The sequence below is a fragment of the Lampris incognitus genome, chromosome 2 (assembly GCF_029633865.1).
Source record: "Lampris incognitus isolate fLamInc1 chromosome 2, fLamInc1.hap2, whole genome shotgun sequence".
Classification (NCBI taxonomy): domain Eukaryota; kingdom Metazoa; phylum Chordata; class Actinopteri; order Lampriformes; family Lampridae; genus Lampris; species Lampris incognitus.
In genome coordinates, this window is record NC_079212.1 from 19,051,085 (window position 1) to 19,071,205 (window position 20,121).

General features: G+C 45.0%; 1 protein-coding gene across 1 annotated transcript in view; it reads right to left on the reverse strand.

Annotated features, from left to right (window-relative positions):
- The window catches only part of pacsin1a (protein kinase C and casein kinase substrate in neurons 1a), a 28,083-nt gene that overhangs the window by 3,144 nt on the left and 4,818 nt on the right, over positions 1-20,121 (reverse strand). Inside the window, exons 2-5 of the mRNA XM_056274296.1 lie at positions 18,824-18,980; positions 18,344-18,579; positions 13,185-13,340; positions 10,418-10,593 (exon numbers count right to left, since the gene is read on the reverse strand). Of these exons, the coding sequence (XP_056130271.1) occupies positions 10,418-10,593; positions 13,185-13,340; positions 18,344-18,579; positions 18,824-18,980 (725 nt within the window). The remainder of the gene's footprint in view (positions 1-10,417; positions 10,594-13,184; positions 13,341-18,343; positions 18,580-18,823; positions 18,981-20,121) is intronic.

Sequence of the window (20,121 nt, forward strand, 5' to 3'; positions counted from 1 at the left end):
GTGGAGAAAAGTGCACACAGGTGGACTATATCTTTTGCAGGAGGCGCGATCTGAAAGGAATTGGAGACTGCAAGGTGGTGATAGGGGAGAACGTAGCTAGGCAGCATTGGATGGTGGTCTGTAAGATGACTTTGGAGATCAAGAAGAGGGAGACAGTGAAGGCAGAGCCAAGGATCAAATGGTGGAAGTTGAAGAAGGAAGACTGTTGTGTGGAATTCAGGGAGGAGTTAAGACAGGCACTGGGTGGTAGTGAAGAGTTGCCAGATAGCTCGGCAGCCACTGCAGAAACCATAAGGGAGACAGCTAGGAAGGTACTTGGTGTGTCATCTGGACAGAGGAAGGACGGCAAGGAGACTTGGTGGTGGAATGAGGAAGTACAGGAAAGTATACAGAGGAAGAAGTTGGCAAAGAAGAAGTGGGCTAGTCAGAGAGATAAAGAAAGTAGACAGGAGTACAAGGAGATGCGGCATAAAGTGAAGAGAGAGGTAGCGAAGGCAAGTGAAAAGGCATATAGTGAGTTGTATGAGAGGTTGGACACTAAGGAAAGAGAAAAGGACTTGCACCAATTGACTAGGCAGAGGGACTGAGCTGGACTCATTGGCAGACGCCGGCTATCAACATTTAAACTGAAATGGCATTTGAATGGACTGTGTTGTTAATTGTTTGTGCTTTCTTGTTTTGTTCTGTTTTTATGTTTTTAGTGGTATCGTTTTAAGGGAATTTTTGGATGTGTATTTGAATCTTCTCTGTTGCACTGCTGTGGGCTGGGAGAAACGGCATTTCATTTTTATCTATGTGCACAGGTACATAATGACAATGACAATAAACTAAATCTTGAAATCTTGGAAAGATGAATGGCAAATGAGGGTGATCAAGGATAGAGATGGAAATGTGCCAACAAGCGAGGAGAGTGTGTTGAGAAGGTGGAAGGAGTACTTTGAGAGGCTGATGAATGAAGAAAATGAGAGAGAGAGAGAAGGTTGGATGATGTAGGGATAGTGAATCAGGAAGTGTGGTGGATTAGCAAGGAGGAAGTGAGGGCAGCTATGAAGAGGATGAAGAGTGGAAAGGCGGTTGGTCCAGATGACATACCTGTGGAGATATGGGGGTGTTTAGGAGAGATGGTAGTGGAGTTTTTAACTAAATTTTTTAATACAATTTTGGAAAGTAAGAGGAGGCCTGAGGAGTGGAGAGCAAGTATACTGGTAGTGCTTTTCAAGATAAGGGTGATATGCAGAGCTGTAGTAACTACTGAGGTATAAAGTTTATCAGCAACAGCATGAAGATATGGGAAATAGTGGAAGCTAGGTTAAGAGGAGAGGTGATGATTAGTGAGCAGCAGTATGGTTTTATGCCACGAACGAGAACCACAGATGTGATGTTTGCTTTGAGAGTGTTTATGGAGAAGTATAGAGAAGGTCCGAAGGAGTTACATAGTGTCTTTGAGGATTTAGAGAAAGCATATGAAGGGTGCTGAGAGAGAAGGAGTGGTATTGTATGAGGAAGTTGGGAGTGGCAGAGAAATATGCAGGAGTGGTGCAGGATATGTATGAGGGTAGTGTGACAGTGGTGAGGTGTGCAGTAGGAATGACAGATGGGTTCAAGGCAGGAGTCTCCATAGACTATGATGTTCGCGGATGACATTGTGATCTGTAGTGAGAGTAGACAGGAGGTTGAGGAGAGCCTGAAGAGGTGGAGGTATGCACTGGAGAGAACAGCAATGAAAGTCAGAAGGAGCAAGATGGAATACATATGCGTGAACGAGAGGAAGGACAGCAGAATGGTGAGGATGCAAGGAGTAGAGGTGACGAAGGTGGCGGAGTTTAAATACTTGGGGTCTACTGTTCAAAGTAATGGGGAGTGTGGAAGAGGTGAAGAAGAGAGTGCAGGCAGGGTGGAGAAGAGTCTCGGGAGTGATTTGCAATAGAACGGTACCAGTAAGAGTGAGAGGGAAGGCTTACAAGATGGTTGTGAGACCAGCTATGTTATATGGTTTGGAGACTGTGGCACTGATGAAAAGATAGGCGGAGCTGGAGGTGGCTGAGTTGAAGATGTTAAGATTTTCGTTGGGAGTGACGAAGAAAGACAGGATTAGGAACGAGGAAAAGCTCAGGTTGGATGGTTTGGAGACAAAGCAAGAGAGGCAAGATTGAGATGGTTTGGACATGTGTGGAGGGGAGATGCTGGTGATATTGAGAGAAGGATGTTGAATATGGAGCTGCCAGGCAAGAGGAAATGAGGAAGGCCAAAGAGGTGGTTTATGGATGTGGTGAGGGAGGACATGCAGGTGGCTGTTATGACAGACGAAGATGCAGAGAACAGGAAGAGATGGAGACGGATGATCCACTGTGGCAACCCCTAATGGCAGCAGCCAAAAGTAGTAGTAGTCGTAGTAGAAGATAACATGGGAATAACCTTCCCACAAGGTGGCAACGTTACATCCTACAGTATAGCACTTGACCCGCTGCAGATGAAGTCATTGTGGAGATGCGAGGCATGTGGAGATGGGAGGGTCTAAGGACAGGATATTGTATTGCTGTAAAGCCCCCTGAGGCAAATTTATGATTTGTGATTTTGGGCTACACAAATAAAATTGACTTGACTCGACTCAGGGCAAGTGCAATATTTAATGCTCCAATCATATTCAATCAAGTGCAAACTGACTCAGCCAAAAGGAATAATCGTATCAGTCTGCCAATTTGGGGGTTTGTTCTTGCAATGCAACTTAGAAAAGAAAGCCTAATTCTTCCATTGTAAAGTGAAGGAGAGAGGGCAAAAGTGATTAATGATGTAGTAATATATTTGTTAGTAAGTGTTTGGCTCCAAGACCAAATAACTACAGACTGTAGCCCTTTGTCTCTCTTGAATTTCAATAATGAAATTTGTAGACACTTTTCGAGGTTTAATGGAGTGCAATGCTTCAAACAGTAAGAAAGCCTGAATAAAAACTGAAAACAGGGTTTTGGTCAAAGTAGGACCGACATCCATCCCCATGCAACCTGGCTTTATTGTTACATGAAATCCTTAACAGCCCAATGGATGACAAACAGTTATGGAGGGGAACAAAATCAATTTGGCAGAGAAATTGGCTGTTCATCAATTAATTAGCAATGTGTGTCTGCAAGCTAATGGGGAATACATCCCTGGTTGAGAAATTAGTTGGATTTAATCAATCTAAAATTAACTGTAATGATTGTGACACAAAACATCAAACTCACTTAACATAAATACTGCTGGAATCTGATTATTCCTTATGGAAAGTAAAGGTATGTCATGATGCACAAACTTTTTTTGTAATATTGGCACTGTTTTTCCTATGTCATGTGTACTTGCACACAAAGCAATAAGATGTTAGATTAATTTCCTTGCAAACTCCGTAAAGAATATGGAGGCAATTTAGTCTGTGCTGTAGAATTTGACCTGGACTATCCGGAGACACAGTTCTGGTACTGGAACAACAACGGTTTAATCAACTTTTTCACCGGCCTGGCATTAGAGACAGTTACTTATAACCCAAGTGAAAAGTATGTCGATGTCATATTTGAAGCACTTAGGGAAACAGATGATCCCAACTTCATCAACCAAAAGTGGAAAATAAACGAAAGTGTCATATAGTCTGTTGCACAATTAGAGTTATACCTAAATTTGAATTATGTTGACACTGGCCTGTGATGGCCTGGTGGCCTGTCCAGGGTGTCTCCCCACCTGCCGCCCAATTACTGCTGGGATAGGCTCCAGCTTCCCCGCGACCCTGAGAGCAGGATAAGCGGTTTGGATAATGGATGGATGGAAGCATTTCACCATTTGAATGTGATTATCTATGATAAAAAGTAAAGATGTGCAATTATGCACAATAGTTGTTTTTTTGTGATAAAGGGGTTGTTTGACCTATATGGTAATGTTCTTGTTCACAACGTGATGGGACGTGTATGACAAACTTTTCATTCATTACATATGCTTACTTCAGAAAACAGCTCATTGGTTCAAAGGCTAGAGGAGTGTGAATAAGGGACGAAAGCAGAAAGGATAGATGGTGCACATATCCATGTAATATGAAGGTGGTATGACCAAGAAAGTAGGGAGGCTAATGGATGGGGGTTTAACAGGACAGGGGAGAAAAACAAGGTTGTGTCTTAAACTAGTACAAAAACCAGTTTAACAGGGATGGGGAAAGTCTCTGTGGGCTAAATCCCTGAAATATCCATCCATCCAGTTTCCAAACCGCTTATCCTACTCAGGGTCGCGGGGATGCTGGAGCCTATCCCAGCAGTCATTGGGTGGCAGGTGGGGAGACACCCTGGACAGGCTGCCAGTCCATCACAGGGCCGACACCCACACCCACACACATTCAAACCTAGAGACTATTTTAGTACGGCCGATTCACCTGACCTACATGTCTTTGGACTATGGGAGGAAACTAGAGCACCCGGAGGAAACCTACGCAAACACAGGGAGAACATGCAAACTCCACACAGAGGATGACCCGGGATGACCCTCAAAGTTGGACTACCCTGGGGCTTGAACCCAGGACCTTCTTGCTGTGAGGCAACCGCGCTAACCACTGCGCTAACCACCGTGCCACCAACTCTGAGCAAGGACACTGACTGTTAATTCCCTTTTCTACTATTTTCTCTCATTGCCCATCATGTGCTACAAAGACATCCTTGTCATTCACTGTTATCAAAAAAAAAAAAATCGCATCCGAGAACTTCTTTTCACTCAGGAAAGCCTCCTCTACTCACTCCTCGTTAATTTTTTCTAAAAGAGCTCCCCGTGAGGTAGGTCATGAACCAGCAGAGGGCAGATCCTGAGATACCAAGTTCAGTGAGTGTGGAGAGGAGGATTTGGTGGTTAACCGTGACAAAGGCAGCTGACAGATCTAGCTGCGATGAAGCTGAGGACTGACCAGCAGTTCTAGCCAAACGCAGTGATTCTATTACTGACAGGAGTGCAGTCTCGGTAGAGTGACCCCGCTTAAAGCCAGACTGATCCGGATCAAACAGATCCCTCCCACTGGGGACCGGGGTTCGCGCCCCGGTCTCGTTAGATCCGACTATGGCCGGACTCAATGAAGCAGCAATAATTGGCAACGCTGTCTTCGGGAGGGGGGCGGAGTCGGCTTGTGTTCGTCACATGAATGCGTCTCTATGTGTGTCGGAAAAAGCAGTGGTTCGGCCTGGAGTCGCCTTGTCACGAAAGTGGCGAGGCGTCTCCTTCGAGACTGCCGGCCGGAGAGATGCAGTTGGCGAACGCATGTACGAGGGTGGGTGTTTGAACTAAAATAGGGGGATTGATTGACCACTAAATTGGGAGAAAAAAAAAACAGATCCCTGAAATAGTCTGGATGTATATCAGTATATCATGCCTCAAAGTGCATGTGAACTGATGCAATAAGGGTGTTCAACCTTTTCTGTCATGACGGGAGCAGGAATTGAGGACCCAAATGCAGACGCGGTAACAGATGAAACAAAAGGTTTACTCGTAGGAAACATTAGGGTATCAGGAATACACATGACGAGAAATAGTAACATCATGGTGACATGGTACAGATGTGGAATGCTGACAACCAGCAAATAGGATTATGCTCAACTCACGATTTAATATGATTCACAACACCGGGTTCACAATACGACTTTCTCACAATTTTTTTTAACAAAAGGAGATTGACAAATTATGACTGAAAAATATTTTTTTACCTCGCAGACAAAAATCTACAAAACATATTTCTCTTGTCTTTTCTTTATCAAATTGAATAATCCTTTTTTATTTATGAGGTAGGATATAAACTATGCAAAACAACACATTTTCTTTTCTTTGTAAACATGAAACTGAAAATATATTTTGCCATAAATAACAACAAAAAAACTAAATTGAAATTTAAAGCAAATCCCAAATCAAATAAATAAATTAACAACACAAATAAAGAAAATCTCTTCAAATAAACAAACTAGGGCTTGGCATGTGTTCCTTGCTTGGAATTGTACATGTTTGCTTTTTTATTTTGTATTTTTTTAAGGAATATCAACATATTTACATTTCAGGTATAAATTGAGATCTCTGGGCATTCACAATGTCCCACCTGTGGCCGCCATGTCTCTGTGTGCTTTTTAAAAAAAAAATTATTATTATTATTTTCTGCCCAATTGTACCTGGCCAATCACCCGCTCTCTGAGCTGTCCTGGTTGCTGCTCCACCCCTTCTGCCAATCCGGGGAGGGCCGCAGATTACCACATACCTCCTCCGATACATGTGCAGTCACCAGCCGCTTCTTTTCACCTGACAGTGAGGAGTTTCACCAGGGGGACGTAGTGCATGGGAGGATCACGCTATTCACCCCTGTTCCCCCTCCCCCCTGAACTGGCACCCCGACCGACCAGAGGAGGTGCTAGTGCAGTGACACATACCCACATCCGGCTTCTCACCCGCAGACATGGCCAATTGTGTCTGTAGGGACAACCGACCAAGCTGGAGGTAACGCGGTTTGAATCCCCATGTCTTTGCACTCTGATACAGCTACTGACATGAGTGATGATGTAGGACATCGAAAAAGCGACCTCAAAAATAGATGGCGCCCTCTGCTGTTTAAAAAGAGTATCACGATTCATTTTTCCTCTTGCCAATTTACATCATAAATTTGTATCAGGAATTTACTGTCCCAAAAAGTATCATTCCTTTCCTACCAACAAACTAAACAGCCAAACTTAAATACACAGTAACCCCCTCCCACGGATGCTACCTAGCATCATAGCTGGTCGTGGCGGGGGGGGGGGGTCAGAGCAGCAACTGGCATGGATCAAGGTTCAAGATAAGGTAAATAGCTGTGAACAGGGCTAGACATGACCAGAGAAACGTGAGCTAGGCATGACAAGAGAAACTTGGGCTAAACATGACGAGAAACTTGAGCTAGGCGTGACAAGAAACTTGAGCTAGCCATGATAAGAAACTTGAAAAACAGGAGTGGAGTAACCAGAACCGGCAGCAGCAATGAGGGCCCCCCCCCCATGGACACCACCTGGTATCCTAACCGGTCACAGGGGGTTCTGGAGTGTAACTTTGCTGCGAGCGAATCAGAACAGGAATGGCTGCTTCAGTCACAGCAAAACTGGCTTCAGCTGCGGGGCAAAGGGATGACCCAAACAGGTGACAGCAACTTCACCCCCGAATTGGAACAGAAGCTCTGGCCGCAGGAAAACACAGAGGTGGCCCTCAGCTGCGGGGGGGGGGGGGGCAACGCCTCTGCATCGACTATATGGGGTTGAACCAAATCACGATCAAGAATCCTTTTTAGAACCACAGCATTTGAGTCGCTACAATGTGCCACCATGTTTTCTAAGTTGGACCTGCGCAACACCTATCACTTCATTTGTATCCGGCAGGATGACAAATGGAAGACCACCTTATTCACCCACCATGGTCACTATGAGTATCTGGTCATGCTCTTTGGGCGCACAAACACACCTGCAGTTTTGCAGGCCTTCATTCATGACATCCTGAAAGACATGTTGAACACTTTTGTTTATGTTTACCTGGATCATCTCATCTCATCATCAGCTGCTTCTCCAGGGTCAGGTTGCAGTGGCAGCAAGCTAAGTAGGGCACTCCAGATGTCCCTCTCCCGAGCAATGCCCTCCAGTTCCTCCTGGGGGATCTCAAGACGTTCCCAGGCCAGATTGGACATGTAGTCCCTTCCAGTGAGTTCTGGGTCTACCCCGGGGTCGCCTCCCAGTTGGACGTGTCCAGAAAACCTCCAAAGGAAGGTGCCCAGGAGGCATCCTTATCAGATGCCCAAACCACCTCAACTGGCTCCTTTCAATGCAAAGGAGCAGCGGCTCTACTCCAAGCTCCCTTCGGATGTCCGAGCTCCTCACCCTCTCTCTAAGGCTGAGCCCCAACCCGGAGGAAGCAATACACCATTTTCCTGTAGAGAACCATGGCCTCAGACTTGGAGGTGCTGACTCTCATCCCAGCTATTTCACACTCAGCTGTAAACCACCCCAGTGTGTACTGGAAGTCGCGTTCTGATGAAGCCAACGAAACCACATCATCTGCAAAGAGCAGAGATGCAATTATGAGGTTCCAAAATGGACACACTCCTCAACTTGGCTGCGCCTTGAGATCCTGTCCATGAATATCACAAACAGAATCGGAGACAAGGGGCAACCTTGGCGAAGTTTGACACCCACCGAAAACGTGTTTGACTTTGTGCCGAGAATGCGGACACAGCTCTCACTTTGGTTATACAAGGACCAGATAGCTTGTAGCAACTGCCCTGATACCCCATACTCCTGCAGTATCCCCCACAGAGTACCCCGGGGTACACGGTCATAAGCCTTCTCCAAGTCCACAAAACACATGTAGACTGGCTGGTCAAACTCCCATAACTCCCTCAGCACTTCCGCAAGGGTAAAGAGTTGGTCCATTGTTCCACGGCAGGACGGAATCCACATTGTTACTTCTGGATCCGAGGTTCGACAGTCGGTCAGAGCCTCCTTTTCAGTAGACTTTTCCAGGGAGGCTGAGCAGTGTGATAACCCGATAATTGGAGCACACCCTCCGGTTTACCTGGATGACATATTCATTCATATTCGGGGTCTTGTTCACGAGTGAGGGTAGGATGGAGTGGGAGATTGACAGGCAGATTGGTGCAGCATCAGCAGTAATGCGGACGTTGTATCGGACCGTTGTGGTGAAGAGGGAGCTGAGCCAGAAGGCAAAGCTCTCAATTTACCAGTCAATCTTCGTTCCAACCCTCATCTATGGTCATGAGCTTTGGGTAGTGACCGCAACGGTGAGATCGCGGATACAAGCGGCTGAAATTAGTTTCCTCGATAGGGTGTCTGGGCTCAGCCTTAGAGATAGGGTGAGGAGCTCGGACAATCTGGCCTGGGAACACCTTGGGATCCTCCAGGAGGAGCTGGAGGGCGTTGCTGGGGAGAGGGACATCTGGAGTGCCCTACTTAGCTTGCTGCCACCGCGACCCTACCTCGGAGAAGCGGCTGAAGATGAATGAATGAATGAATGAATGAATGAATGAAAGACATTCATTTTCTCCAAGACTCTCCCCAAGCACGAACAACACATCCGCCAGGTTCTCTAATGCCTCCTTGAACACCACCTATTTGTGAAGGCAGACAAATGCCAATGCTATGTGGATACCATCTCCTTTCTGGGGTTTATCATGTCCAAGGGGGATTTGAGCATGGATCCAGTGAAAGTGCGGGTAGTGCTGGACTGTTTTTTAGGGTTTGCCAAGTTCTATAGGCCCTCTATCAGGAACTTTAGTGCTCGAGCTGCTCCTGACTGCTCCCACCCGAAAGGGGACGACTCCGTTCTCCAGGCCACCGAAGGCAGAGTGCTCCTTCAACAAATTAAAACACCACTTCACCTCCACATTGGTCCTGACTCATCCTGATCTGAAATCATAAGCCGGATGCACTCTCCCAGCAGTTCGACCCCACCAATGTGGAACAAGCACCGAAGCCCATCATTCCCAGTTCTCTCATCACGGCTCCAGTGATGTTGAGCATCAAGGGGGCGGTAAGAATGGCTCTATGCTGTGAGCCCGATCCTCCTCTTAACCCCCACCCCTCCGCTCAGCCTCATCAAGGGGGATCCTGCCTGCACGGTCCACTGCACCCTGTCCTGTTGTCGGGTGGGCCGAGGACTCCAATACCTGGTGGACTGGGAGGTGTACAGTCCCGAGGAGAGATTGTGGGTTCCATGCCGCAACATCCTGGATGCCAGTCTCATCAGAGACTACCACAGTCTTCACCCCGATGTACCTGCTGGGTCGGTTGAAGCCGCCCGTAAGGGGGGGGGGGCGCTCTGTCACGGCTGTGGGATCCATAACTCAGGGACATCACCCTTCACATATTCTTCATGCCCAGTCACGAATCACTATGTATTATTGTGACCTGGTTCACCTTCATTCATTAGTTTATTTGGCACACCTCTGTTATCTAAACCCCTCACTTCAGTCACTCACTTGCTCAGTTTTCACAGTGCTTTTGCCATAATTACTACGCCAGTCATGACTACACTTACGCCGCCCTCAGAGAGGTTCATAGTTTTCTTGCTTTGCAGGTATTTTTCCTTCATCGTTTGAGTATAACAGTATGTCTTTAGGACCTTTCCCCCCCTTTGTTTATACCTTTTTCAAACTTTAGATATTCTTAGTTTTGTATACTATCTTTTTTCTGTTCCTGATTTTGTTTATCAAGTCAAGTAAATGAATTGTTGTTTAAAGCCTGGTTTCCATCTGCAGTTTTTTGCACTTGGGTCCAACCCCAAACCAAGACCTTAACACTTTTCATATAATGAATAGGATTAGAGGGGTGAGGTCACCTCAACAGTGATCCTAAATCAACAATTTTGAGGGGTTTGATATAATTTCAAAGGGTCCTCCTGACTGACCAACCTTTGGTTCTCCGTGAGGTTGAGGTGACGCTTGATGTCCAGCAGGGCCTCCTTGAGGAAGGTCAGTCTCTTCACCTCATGCTGCTGACACTGGTCAAACACCTGCTCCATGCTGTCCATGTACTGCGGGGTGCACTTGCTCAGTTCATCCAGGGACTTCTCATACTTCTCCTTTGCCTGCGACAGACAGAGAAATATCATACAGCTACAGTTACACTACAGTATGTGTATATGTAAGCAAAACCAACCACCATACTTAAAAAAGGCCAGGCCAATAATTCAATATTATCATTCATTTATTATTTTTTTAATGGTACAGTAATGGGATGACATTCAGATATTGTTAAATTGTGTTACATAATTCTGCTGCCTAAATGAATTTTAAGGAGAATCTATTACCTAAGATTTCTCACAAAATGAGGTCTGAAATATTTGAGGAAGTTTTATTTGAAAACTGGATTTGGCTTGCTATAAGTTACATTACCAAACACTTCAATGTGGTGAATCTCAGGTAGATTCTTAAATATAGTATTTCTGCACATGTAAGCAGATATCATATACAGTAATACTGTGTAAAATAACCCCATGATTATTGTGATATTAACACTTTACCGATTTGCCCAGCATTAACTTCCACTATTGGTTTGGAGACATGTCTGTTCTCAGTTTCATTGATAGAAATTTTGTTAGAGGCACAAACAGCAAACAATATCTAAATGTGAGTCTGTAATGCATTTTTAATCTGTAAACCTTTGAATCTAGATTATATCAGTAAATGTATTACCATTGGGTAATACATTTTATATTTTTACAGTGAAATGAGATGGGCAAAAAGCTTATGTGAAGGAACTCTGGGTAAACCAAGGCAAAAATCAACATAGTTAAAACTGGTTGGGGTTTCTAAACTGTTTTTATATCACAAAGACACCCTGTGACTGGTGTTTTTGAATATACTATAAATTATCTGTGAGAGCTTCTATTATAACGAGGATGATGTTGAAGGGACTCATAAAATATTATGCTGAAATGAGGTCTAAAACCAAGACCTGGTATCACATCGCACACCATCCCTCACAACGTAACCTCTATAGCTGTTCACACTGTTCATGGTTACCCTCATTACAATCACCATATTAATCAATAAGGCTGATGCTGATGGAGTGGCCTGCTGGCTAAACCAGCACCATATGGTCTCAGATGTATCTACATATTTGAATATAGTGTTGCATGTCATTATCATTAGCCACTGTGTAGCTCAGTCAGTGGAGCACCTGGTGTTAGGCCAGCATGCGCCTTCAGCATAGTACAGATTCTACCAAAGTCAGGGGATACAGCTCCCACTGGGTTCACCCATACTATAATGTGATGCAGTCATTTCATGTAAAGCACTTTGTGTGCCCCTGACTAGAAAAGCACTATAGAAATGCAAAAAAAAAAGATTTCTATTATGACCTGCATACAGCAGTTATGAGAAGGACCATTTAGGAGCAAACTGATTGTCAAGGAAAACTCAGAAGGAACTCAAGTAACTGACTGCAAAGGCCCGTTTATGTGCATGTTTTTGTATGCATGTGTGAGCTAAGAGTTAGCATGCACTTGTATACAAGTGAGTAAGTATCTTACTCTCTCTATCCCAGCATAATCTGCTCTTCTCATTATCAGACGTCCATGAATAGAGAAGGAGATAATCTCCTGGGCACCAAGATAACCTGACAAATCATTACAGGTAGTCTTGCAGAGCCATGCGTTGATTTTATTTGCTATGACATTATTTCACTTGACCTGAATTCAACTGACTGAACCGGCAGCACTGATACAATCGACACGATATGGGTCAAAATTACCTTTTGGGCATGAATGTGAAGCTTCAGTACACATGCTGAAGCTTCACATTCAGAAGTTGTGTTTTTCTTTAAATGTAAAAAAAATACTTGTTGCTGCCACCTTTTTACCTGTGTTGGATTATGGAGATCTTTTGTATATGAATGCTTCTGCTCAATGTCTCCGCGTGTTAGACACTGCCTACCATTCTTCTTTGAGATTTATTACTAATTGCAAATCATTGACACATCACTGTGAGTTGTATGCTCAGGTGGGATGGCCTGCTCTGGCCACCCGAAGGCTCAGTCATTGGTATACTTTTATATATAAGGCAATCCTCGGTCTACTGCCTTCCTATATTTGTGACTTATTTGCACTGAGAAGTGCTGGCCCTTTCTCCTTTCATTCTCTTGACTATGTGTTGCTTTCTGTTCCATATGCCCGCACTGAATTGGGTAAAAAGGCTTTTGTTCATTCTGCACCTTTAACCTGGAATATGTTGCAGAATGACTGGAAACTTACAGAGTTAATCTCACTGAGCCGTTTTAAATCCAAATTGAGAGTACCTGAAGCTGATTTCACAACATGTACTTGTTTTTTATAATCTGCTTGTAATTTACTTTTTTCTCAATTTTTTTGTCTTTTGTTTGTGTTTTCAAATGTGTAATTTTGCAACTGTGTGATTTTGTAACTGTGCTTTCTAATTGCTGCTTCCTATCTTGGCCAGGTCTCCCTTGAAAAAGAGGTTTGTAATCTCAACGGGATCCTCCTGGTTAAATAAAGGTTGAATAAATAATAATAAATAAATGTTTACCACATAATTTTCAGTGTATGTGTCCTCTCTCCATAGAAACAGCATTGTAACACTGCTGTCATTCGAATAGTTTAACAGTTCCCGTATGAATTACTAACCCTTCTTTATCCTTTTCCGGTGCTTTTGCTCTCACCTTCTGCGCATCATGTTTGCATTTATCCACTTTCTCGTGGAGTTTCTTCTGCTGGTCTGGTGTGACAGAGGCCTCAGTTTTGCCATTGGCCTCTCGTGTGGCAGCCAGCTTCTCCTCTTTACAGGCCATGTGGTAGGTCTTCTTAGCTGCCTCCATCTGCAATGCATGAACACGGGGATTCTCAGTATCAAAGACATATTACCAGAGTTGATTCCTGAATGAAGGATTCACATCCCTTCACTTCAAAGCAAGAATAACCACCATGTCCCCACCAATGTATGAAAGAGGGAAATTTGACCCCCCCAAAAAATTGTCATCCATCGATACAGGTTCAAGCTCATGAAACTGCACCATGTCAGTTACTTTTCTGTGTCTAATTAGTCAGTTGGGTGGAAGCAGCCACGCACGCCAGGTTCAGACAGGAGGCGGAAGTACTGCGAAATGCTGCCCGCTTCCTTTTATTTTTTACATTTTGGGGGGGGGGGATTTTCCCTTTTTCTCCCCAGTTGTATCTGGCCAAATACACCACTCTTCTGAGCCATCCCTGTCACTGCTGCTCCCCCTCTGCTTATCCGGGGAGAGCTGCAGACTACCACATGCCTCCTCAGATACATGTGGAGTCGCCAGCCGCTTCTTTTCAGCTGACAGTGAGTTTCACCAGAAGATTTGGGAATGTTGCAATCACAGCACTGAAAGATGGCGTCAAAGATGAGGATGTGCACATTCGTGATCGGGAGGAATGCTGGTTTGAATGGGGAGTCAGAGGCCATCTATGTGAAGAGGGAACAACTGCCCCTGAATCGACATGGGGGGGGGGGGGGGGCTAAGAGTACATCTGTCACCATCTTACAATGCTGTGATTGCAACCATTCCCAAATCCTCTGTGATAGTACACATGGCCTTTGTAACTCTAGTTAATGGTCACATATTTGCATATGAAACTGGTCGTTGGTTTCAGTCGTTATGCAACTGTATTGTTTATAAGGGTGGGGATACCTGCAGTCAGTTTAGACTGAAGAGGTCACTTATAGATGAGTGATAAACCTCTGTCAATAAAAGTTATATCCAGATGAACTGTTTCAACCTTCTTTGATGATGAACAAACTATTCTGAGAATGTGCTGCACATCATCTATTGGTCACATTATTGATGTTTTGGACTTTCCTTTTGCAGCGAGTGGTGTAACTATTAGGAAGTTATGGAACTTCCACAACTTCATAATATAAACCATAAACCACTTCATAAACCACTTGCTGTAAAAGGAAAGCCCAGAACATCATTAAGGACACCAGCCACCCCACTCATATTCTGTTCTCGTTCTTTCCATCTAAAAAACGTTACCAGAGCATCCAATCGCACACCACCCCTCTCAGTAATAGTTTCTTTCCACAGCCAGTAAGGTTGCTGAACAGCTGACGCACCCATATGCACCTTGTTGCGTTATTGTATCTACTACTACTACTACTTTCGGCTGCTCCCGTTAGGGGTCGCCACAGCGGATCATCCGTTTCCATTTCTTCCTGTCTTCTGCGTCTTCCTCTGTCACACCAGTCACCTGCATGTCTTCCCTCACCACATCCATAAACCTCCTCTTTGGCCTTCCTCTTCTCCTCTACCCTGGCAGCTCCATATTTAGCATCCTTCTCCCAAAATACTCAGCATCTCTCCTCCACAAATGTCCAAGCCATCTCCATCTTGCCTCTCTTGCTTTGTCTCCAAACCGTCCAACCTGAGCGGTCCCTCTAATATAATCGCTCCTAATCCTGTCCTTCTTCGTTACTCCCAGTGACAATCTTAGCATCTTCAACTCTGCCACCTCCAGCTCCTCCTCCTGTCTTTTTGTCAGTGCCACTGTCTCCAAACCATATAACATAGCTGGTCTCACAACCATCTTGTAAACTTTCCCTTTAACTCTTGCTGGTACCCTTCTGTCGCAAATCACTCCTGACAAACTTCTCCACCCACTCCAACCTGCCTGCACTCTCTTTTTCACCTCTCTACTGCCCTCCCCGTTACTTTGGACAGTTGACCCCAAGTATTTAAACTCAAATGCCTTTGTCACCTCCACTCCTTGCATCCTGACCATTCCACTGTCCTCTCTCTCATTCACGCATAGGTATTCCGTCTTGCTCCTACTGACTTTCATTCCTCTTCTCTCCAGTGCATACCTCCACCTCTCCAGGCTCTCCTCAACCTGCAACCTACTCTCGCTACAGATCACAATGTCATCCGCGAACATCATCGTCCATGGAGACTCCTGCCTGATCTTGTCCGTCAACCTGTCCATCACCATTGCAAACAAGAAAGGGCTCAGAGCCAATCCTTGATGTAATCCCACCTCCACCTTGAACCCATCTGTCATTCCAACCGCACACCTCACCATTGTCACACTTCCCTCATACGTATCCTGCACCACTCCTACATACTTCTCTGCAACTCCTGACTTCCTCATACAATACCACACCTCCTCTCTCGGCACTCTGTCATAAGCTTTCTCTAAATCTACAAAGACACAATGCAACTCTTTCTGGCCTTCTCTATACTTCTCAATCAACATTCTCAAAGCAAACATCGCATCTGTGGTGCTCTTTCGTGGCATGAACCCATACTGCTGCTCGCTGATCGTCACCTCTCCTCTTAACCTAGCTTCTATTACTCTTTCCCAAATCTTCATGCTGTGGTTCATCAACTTTATACCTCTGTAGTTGTTAAAGTTCTGCACATCGCCCTTGTTCTTGAAAATCGGTACCAGTATGCTTCTTCTCCACTCCTCAGGCATCCTCTAACTTTCCAGGATTGTGTTAAACAATCTAGTTAAAAACTCCACTGCCATCTCTCCTAAACATCTCCATGCCTCCACAGGTATGTCATCAAGACAAACTGCCTTTCCACTCTTCATCCTCTTCATAGCTGCCCTCACTTCCTCCTTGCTAATCCGCTGAACTTCCTGATTCACTATCCCTACATCGTCCAACCTTCTCTCTCTCTCATTTTCTTCATTCATCAGCCCCTCAAAGTACTCCTTCCACCTTCTTAGCACACTCTCCTCGCTTGTCAGCACATTTCCATCTCTATCTTTGATCGCCCTAACTTGCTGCACATCCTTTGCAGCTTGGTCCCTCTGTCTATCCAATTGGTAAAAGTCCTTTTCTCCTTCCTTAGTGTCTAACCTGTCATACAACTCACCATACGCCTTTTCCTTTGCCTTTGCCACCTCTCTCTTTGCTTTACGCTGCATCTCCTTGTACTCCTGTCTACTTTCTTCATCTCTCTTACTATCCCACTTCTTCTTTGCCAACCTTTTCCTCTGTATAATTTGCTGTACTTCCTCATTCCACCACCAAGTCTCCCTGTCTTCCTTCCTCTGTCCTGATGACACACCAAGTACCTTCCTAGCTGTCTCCCTCACTATTTCTGCAGTGGTTGTCCAGCCATCTGGCAACTCTTCACTACCACCCAGTGCCTGTCTTAACTCCTGCCTGAACTCCACACAACAGTCTTCCTTCTTCAACTTCCACCATTTGATCTTTGGCTGTGTCTTCACTCGCTTCCTCTTCTTGGTCTCCAAAGTCATCCTACAGACCACCATCCGATGCTGCCTAGCTACGTTCTCCCCTGTCACCACCTTGCAGTCTCCAATCCCTTTTAGATCGCACCTTCTACATAAGTTATAGTCCACCTGTGTGCACTTTCCTCCACTCTTGTATGTCACCCTGTGTTCCTCCCTCTTCTTGAAATATGTATTCACCACAGCCATTTCCATCCTTCTCGCAAACTCGACCACCATCTGTCCTTCCACATTTCTCTTCTTGACTCCATACCTTCCCATCACCTCCTCATCACCTCTGTTCCCTTCACCAACATGTCCATTGAAGTCCGCTCCAATCACCACTCTCTCCTCCTTGGGTACCCTCTCCACCATGTCGTCCAACTCACTCCAGAATTCTTCTTTTTCCTCCATCTCACACCCAACTTGCGGGGCATATGCGCTGATAACATTCAGCAATAAACCTTCAATTTCCAGCTTCATACTCATCACTCTGTCTGACACTCTTCACCTCCAGCACGCTCTTGACATACTCTTCCTTCAGAATTACCCCTACCCCATTACTCCTCCCATTCACACCATGGTAGAAGAGTTTGAACCCACCTCCGATACTCCTGGCCTTACTCCCCTCCACCTGGTCTCTTGCACACACAGTATGCCTACCTTTCTTCTTTCCATCATGTCAGCCAGCTCTCTCCCTTTACCAGTCATAGTGCCAACATTCAAAGTTCCAACTCTCACCTCCACATGCCTACCCTTCCTCCTCTCTAGCTGCCTCTGGACATGCTTTCCCCCTCTCCTTCTCCTTCGCCCAACAGTAGCATAGTTTCCACCGACACCCTGCTGGTTAACAGTACCGGTGGCGGTCGTTGGTAACCCGGGCCTCGACCGATCCGGTATGTAAGTCTTATTTATGATCCGCATATTTGATTTGGCAAAGATTTTACGCCGGATGCCCTTCCTGACGCAACCCTCCCCATTTGTCCGGGCTTGGGACCGGCACTAAGGATTCACTGGCTTGTGCATCCTCAGTGGCTGGGTTTTGTTGCGTTATTGTATACTTTTCTATATTGTGTATATAATGTATGAATTCATGTGTATATAGTCTATGTAGGTCTGTAATGTTTTTTTGGGGTTTTTTTGGGGATGTTGTGTTCTTTGTGTTAAGGCAGAGAAAGCCAGAGCACAAGAATTTCATTGTATTCCAATTCGCATGACAAAGTTGAACTTGAATTTGAACTATTGTAAATTTGGGACTTTTGTCAGGATCCTGTAGGACTGATGACTCTTGTTTTATCAGTGATCCGATTGGTCAGTGGTCAGGTTATTGTCAGGATTTGAGATGATACTTGAAGTTAACCTGCTCCAGAGCAGGCCATGCAGCATAAGTTACCACAGTGGTACCAAGTTACCAATAAGTTACCAATAACTATACCAATAAGTTACCAATAACATAAGTTACCAATAACTGCTGATCTGTTTGTATGACCAAACAGATCAGCAGTTATTGAATGGCTGGTCACTGGAGAACAAATAGTTTTGAATTTTGAACTTTTGTTTTTGTATTGGTAAGATAATGTGAACACGTGATTATTTTCAGCATCCACCTCACCTCCTTCAGTTTTTTGGCCCATGGTTTCTGGGCCTTTTTGAAGCCTTCCTCGGCCTCCTTGGCTTCTTTGAAGCCTCCGATCATTTGCTTGTGGTAAGCCTCCTTTTGCCAGTTTTTAACTTTCTCTACGTCCTCATTCATCAGGCCATTCTTCACCTCCTGGTGCAGCTCGCTGACCTTCTCTGCCTCAGTCATCACAGCCAGCCAGGCTCTCTCCACAGAGCCATACTGTGGGCCTAAGATGGTTGGACCAAAGAAAAAATAATTTTACAACAGAAAATGTACTGAAATCAATTATGACTAACCAGCAAATAACAGAAACTCAACATATGGCCAGCGATAACAGCGCCAGCTACCGTATGAGCTCAGGCAAACTGGATGAAAACATGCAAGAATAAAAAACCTCATGCATAAATGTGTCAATTTGCAGTGTCGTTTCTTTTTTCTTTTTTTTCATCAACCCATAGAAAAAAAGCTGACCTTTTTCTATGAGCTGTCTCCATCTCTTGGACCAGGCTGTTAGCTGATCACCATAGGCCTTCTCTATTTTCGCACGCTCCTGCAGGCATCCCATAAGGTCATTGCAGAGTCTATGGCCGTCATCAAATCTCTTGACAGCACGCTTGTAGTTTCCTACCTGAGTATAGATAAAGAAAGACAGACTTAAGAGGATGGGCTTGTAGCAATGAGGTCTGGATTAACACATTCGAAAATGCTCTAAGTCCATGCAAATGACAAAACTGGGGTAAATTTGTGACCTTTTTGAATTGTAAATCAATATTTTTGTTCTAATTCTGGCTTGCAAAGAGGGCTATTCGCTCTATTTCACATCATTCCAAGAAGATTTTGTTCTTGTCACCTTAAAACAGGACCACCTTAAAAATGCTGCAGCTTTGTGGCTCCGCCTCCGCAGTGCCTGCAGGGGGCGTGAGGTCCTCTGCATGAGGAGAGGACGATGGGGGGGGGGGGGGTGAGTTGGCTCGTGCCTGCGCATGTGTAGTTATGCAATGACAGGAGTGTGTGTGTGTGTGTGTGTGTGTGTGTGTGTGCACGCGCGTTTGCCTGTTCACAAACTGCGACTGATATAATCCTCCTCGCTGGTGTAATGGAAGCAGACAGATTTTCAGGGGGGGGGGGGGGGGGGGGGACTGACAGGACGAGGGACACACATACAGCCCGAAGTCTATTCAGCTTAGATACAGCTCAGAGACACACACCAATACCACCAATACACACAGCACATCTGACAAATTTTACATAGCTGCTAGGGATACACAACTGAGGGCTGCTATTGATGCGAGTATTTGTGCTGTGTGTTTTTTTTTCAGTTGCGACAGATAAAAGGCAGCTGTGAGACAGGTGCACTGACTGGCGGTATGACTTTTGGCTTTACCCCCCCCCTCCCCCGTGGGAAACAGAATGCTAAATTGGACCGACAACAACACACAGGTGGACTGGATGTACATACAAAAACACACCTGAGCTCTTCAATTTGCTTAGTGTCTGTCAATGAATGGGGTGGTCATTTATGCATGGCTGGGTATGATATGTTTCTCATGTATGTGCAGATCTGAAATTACAAAGTTGAGGATGAAAAAATTGCACTAAAGCAGCGTCTAACCCAGCTTTTTTTTTTACAATATACAGATGGTATAGGCAGGTGCATGCCATGAAACGCTGCCGAGGTGCTGGGGATTCAAAGTCTGTATTTACATGTGTCTGCGGTAGTCATTAAGCCATGACACAATGATGGAATTCTGTGATAGTAGTTGTGGGAA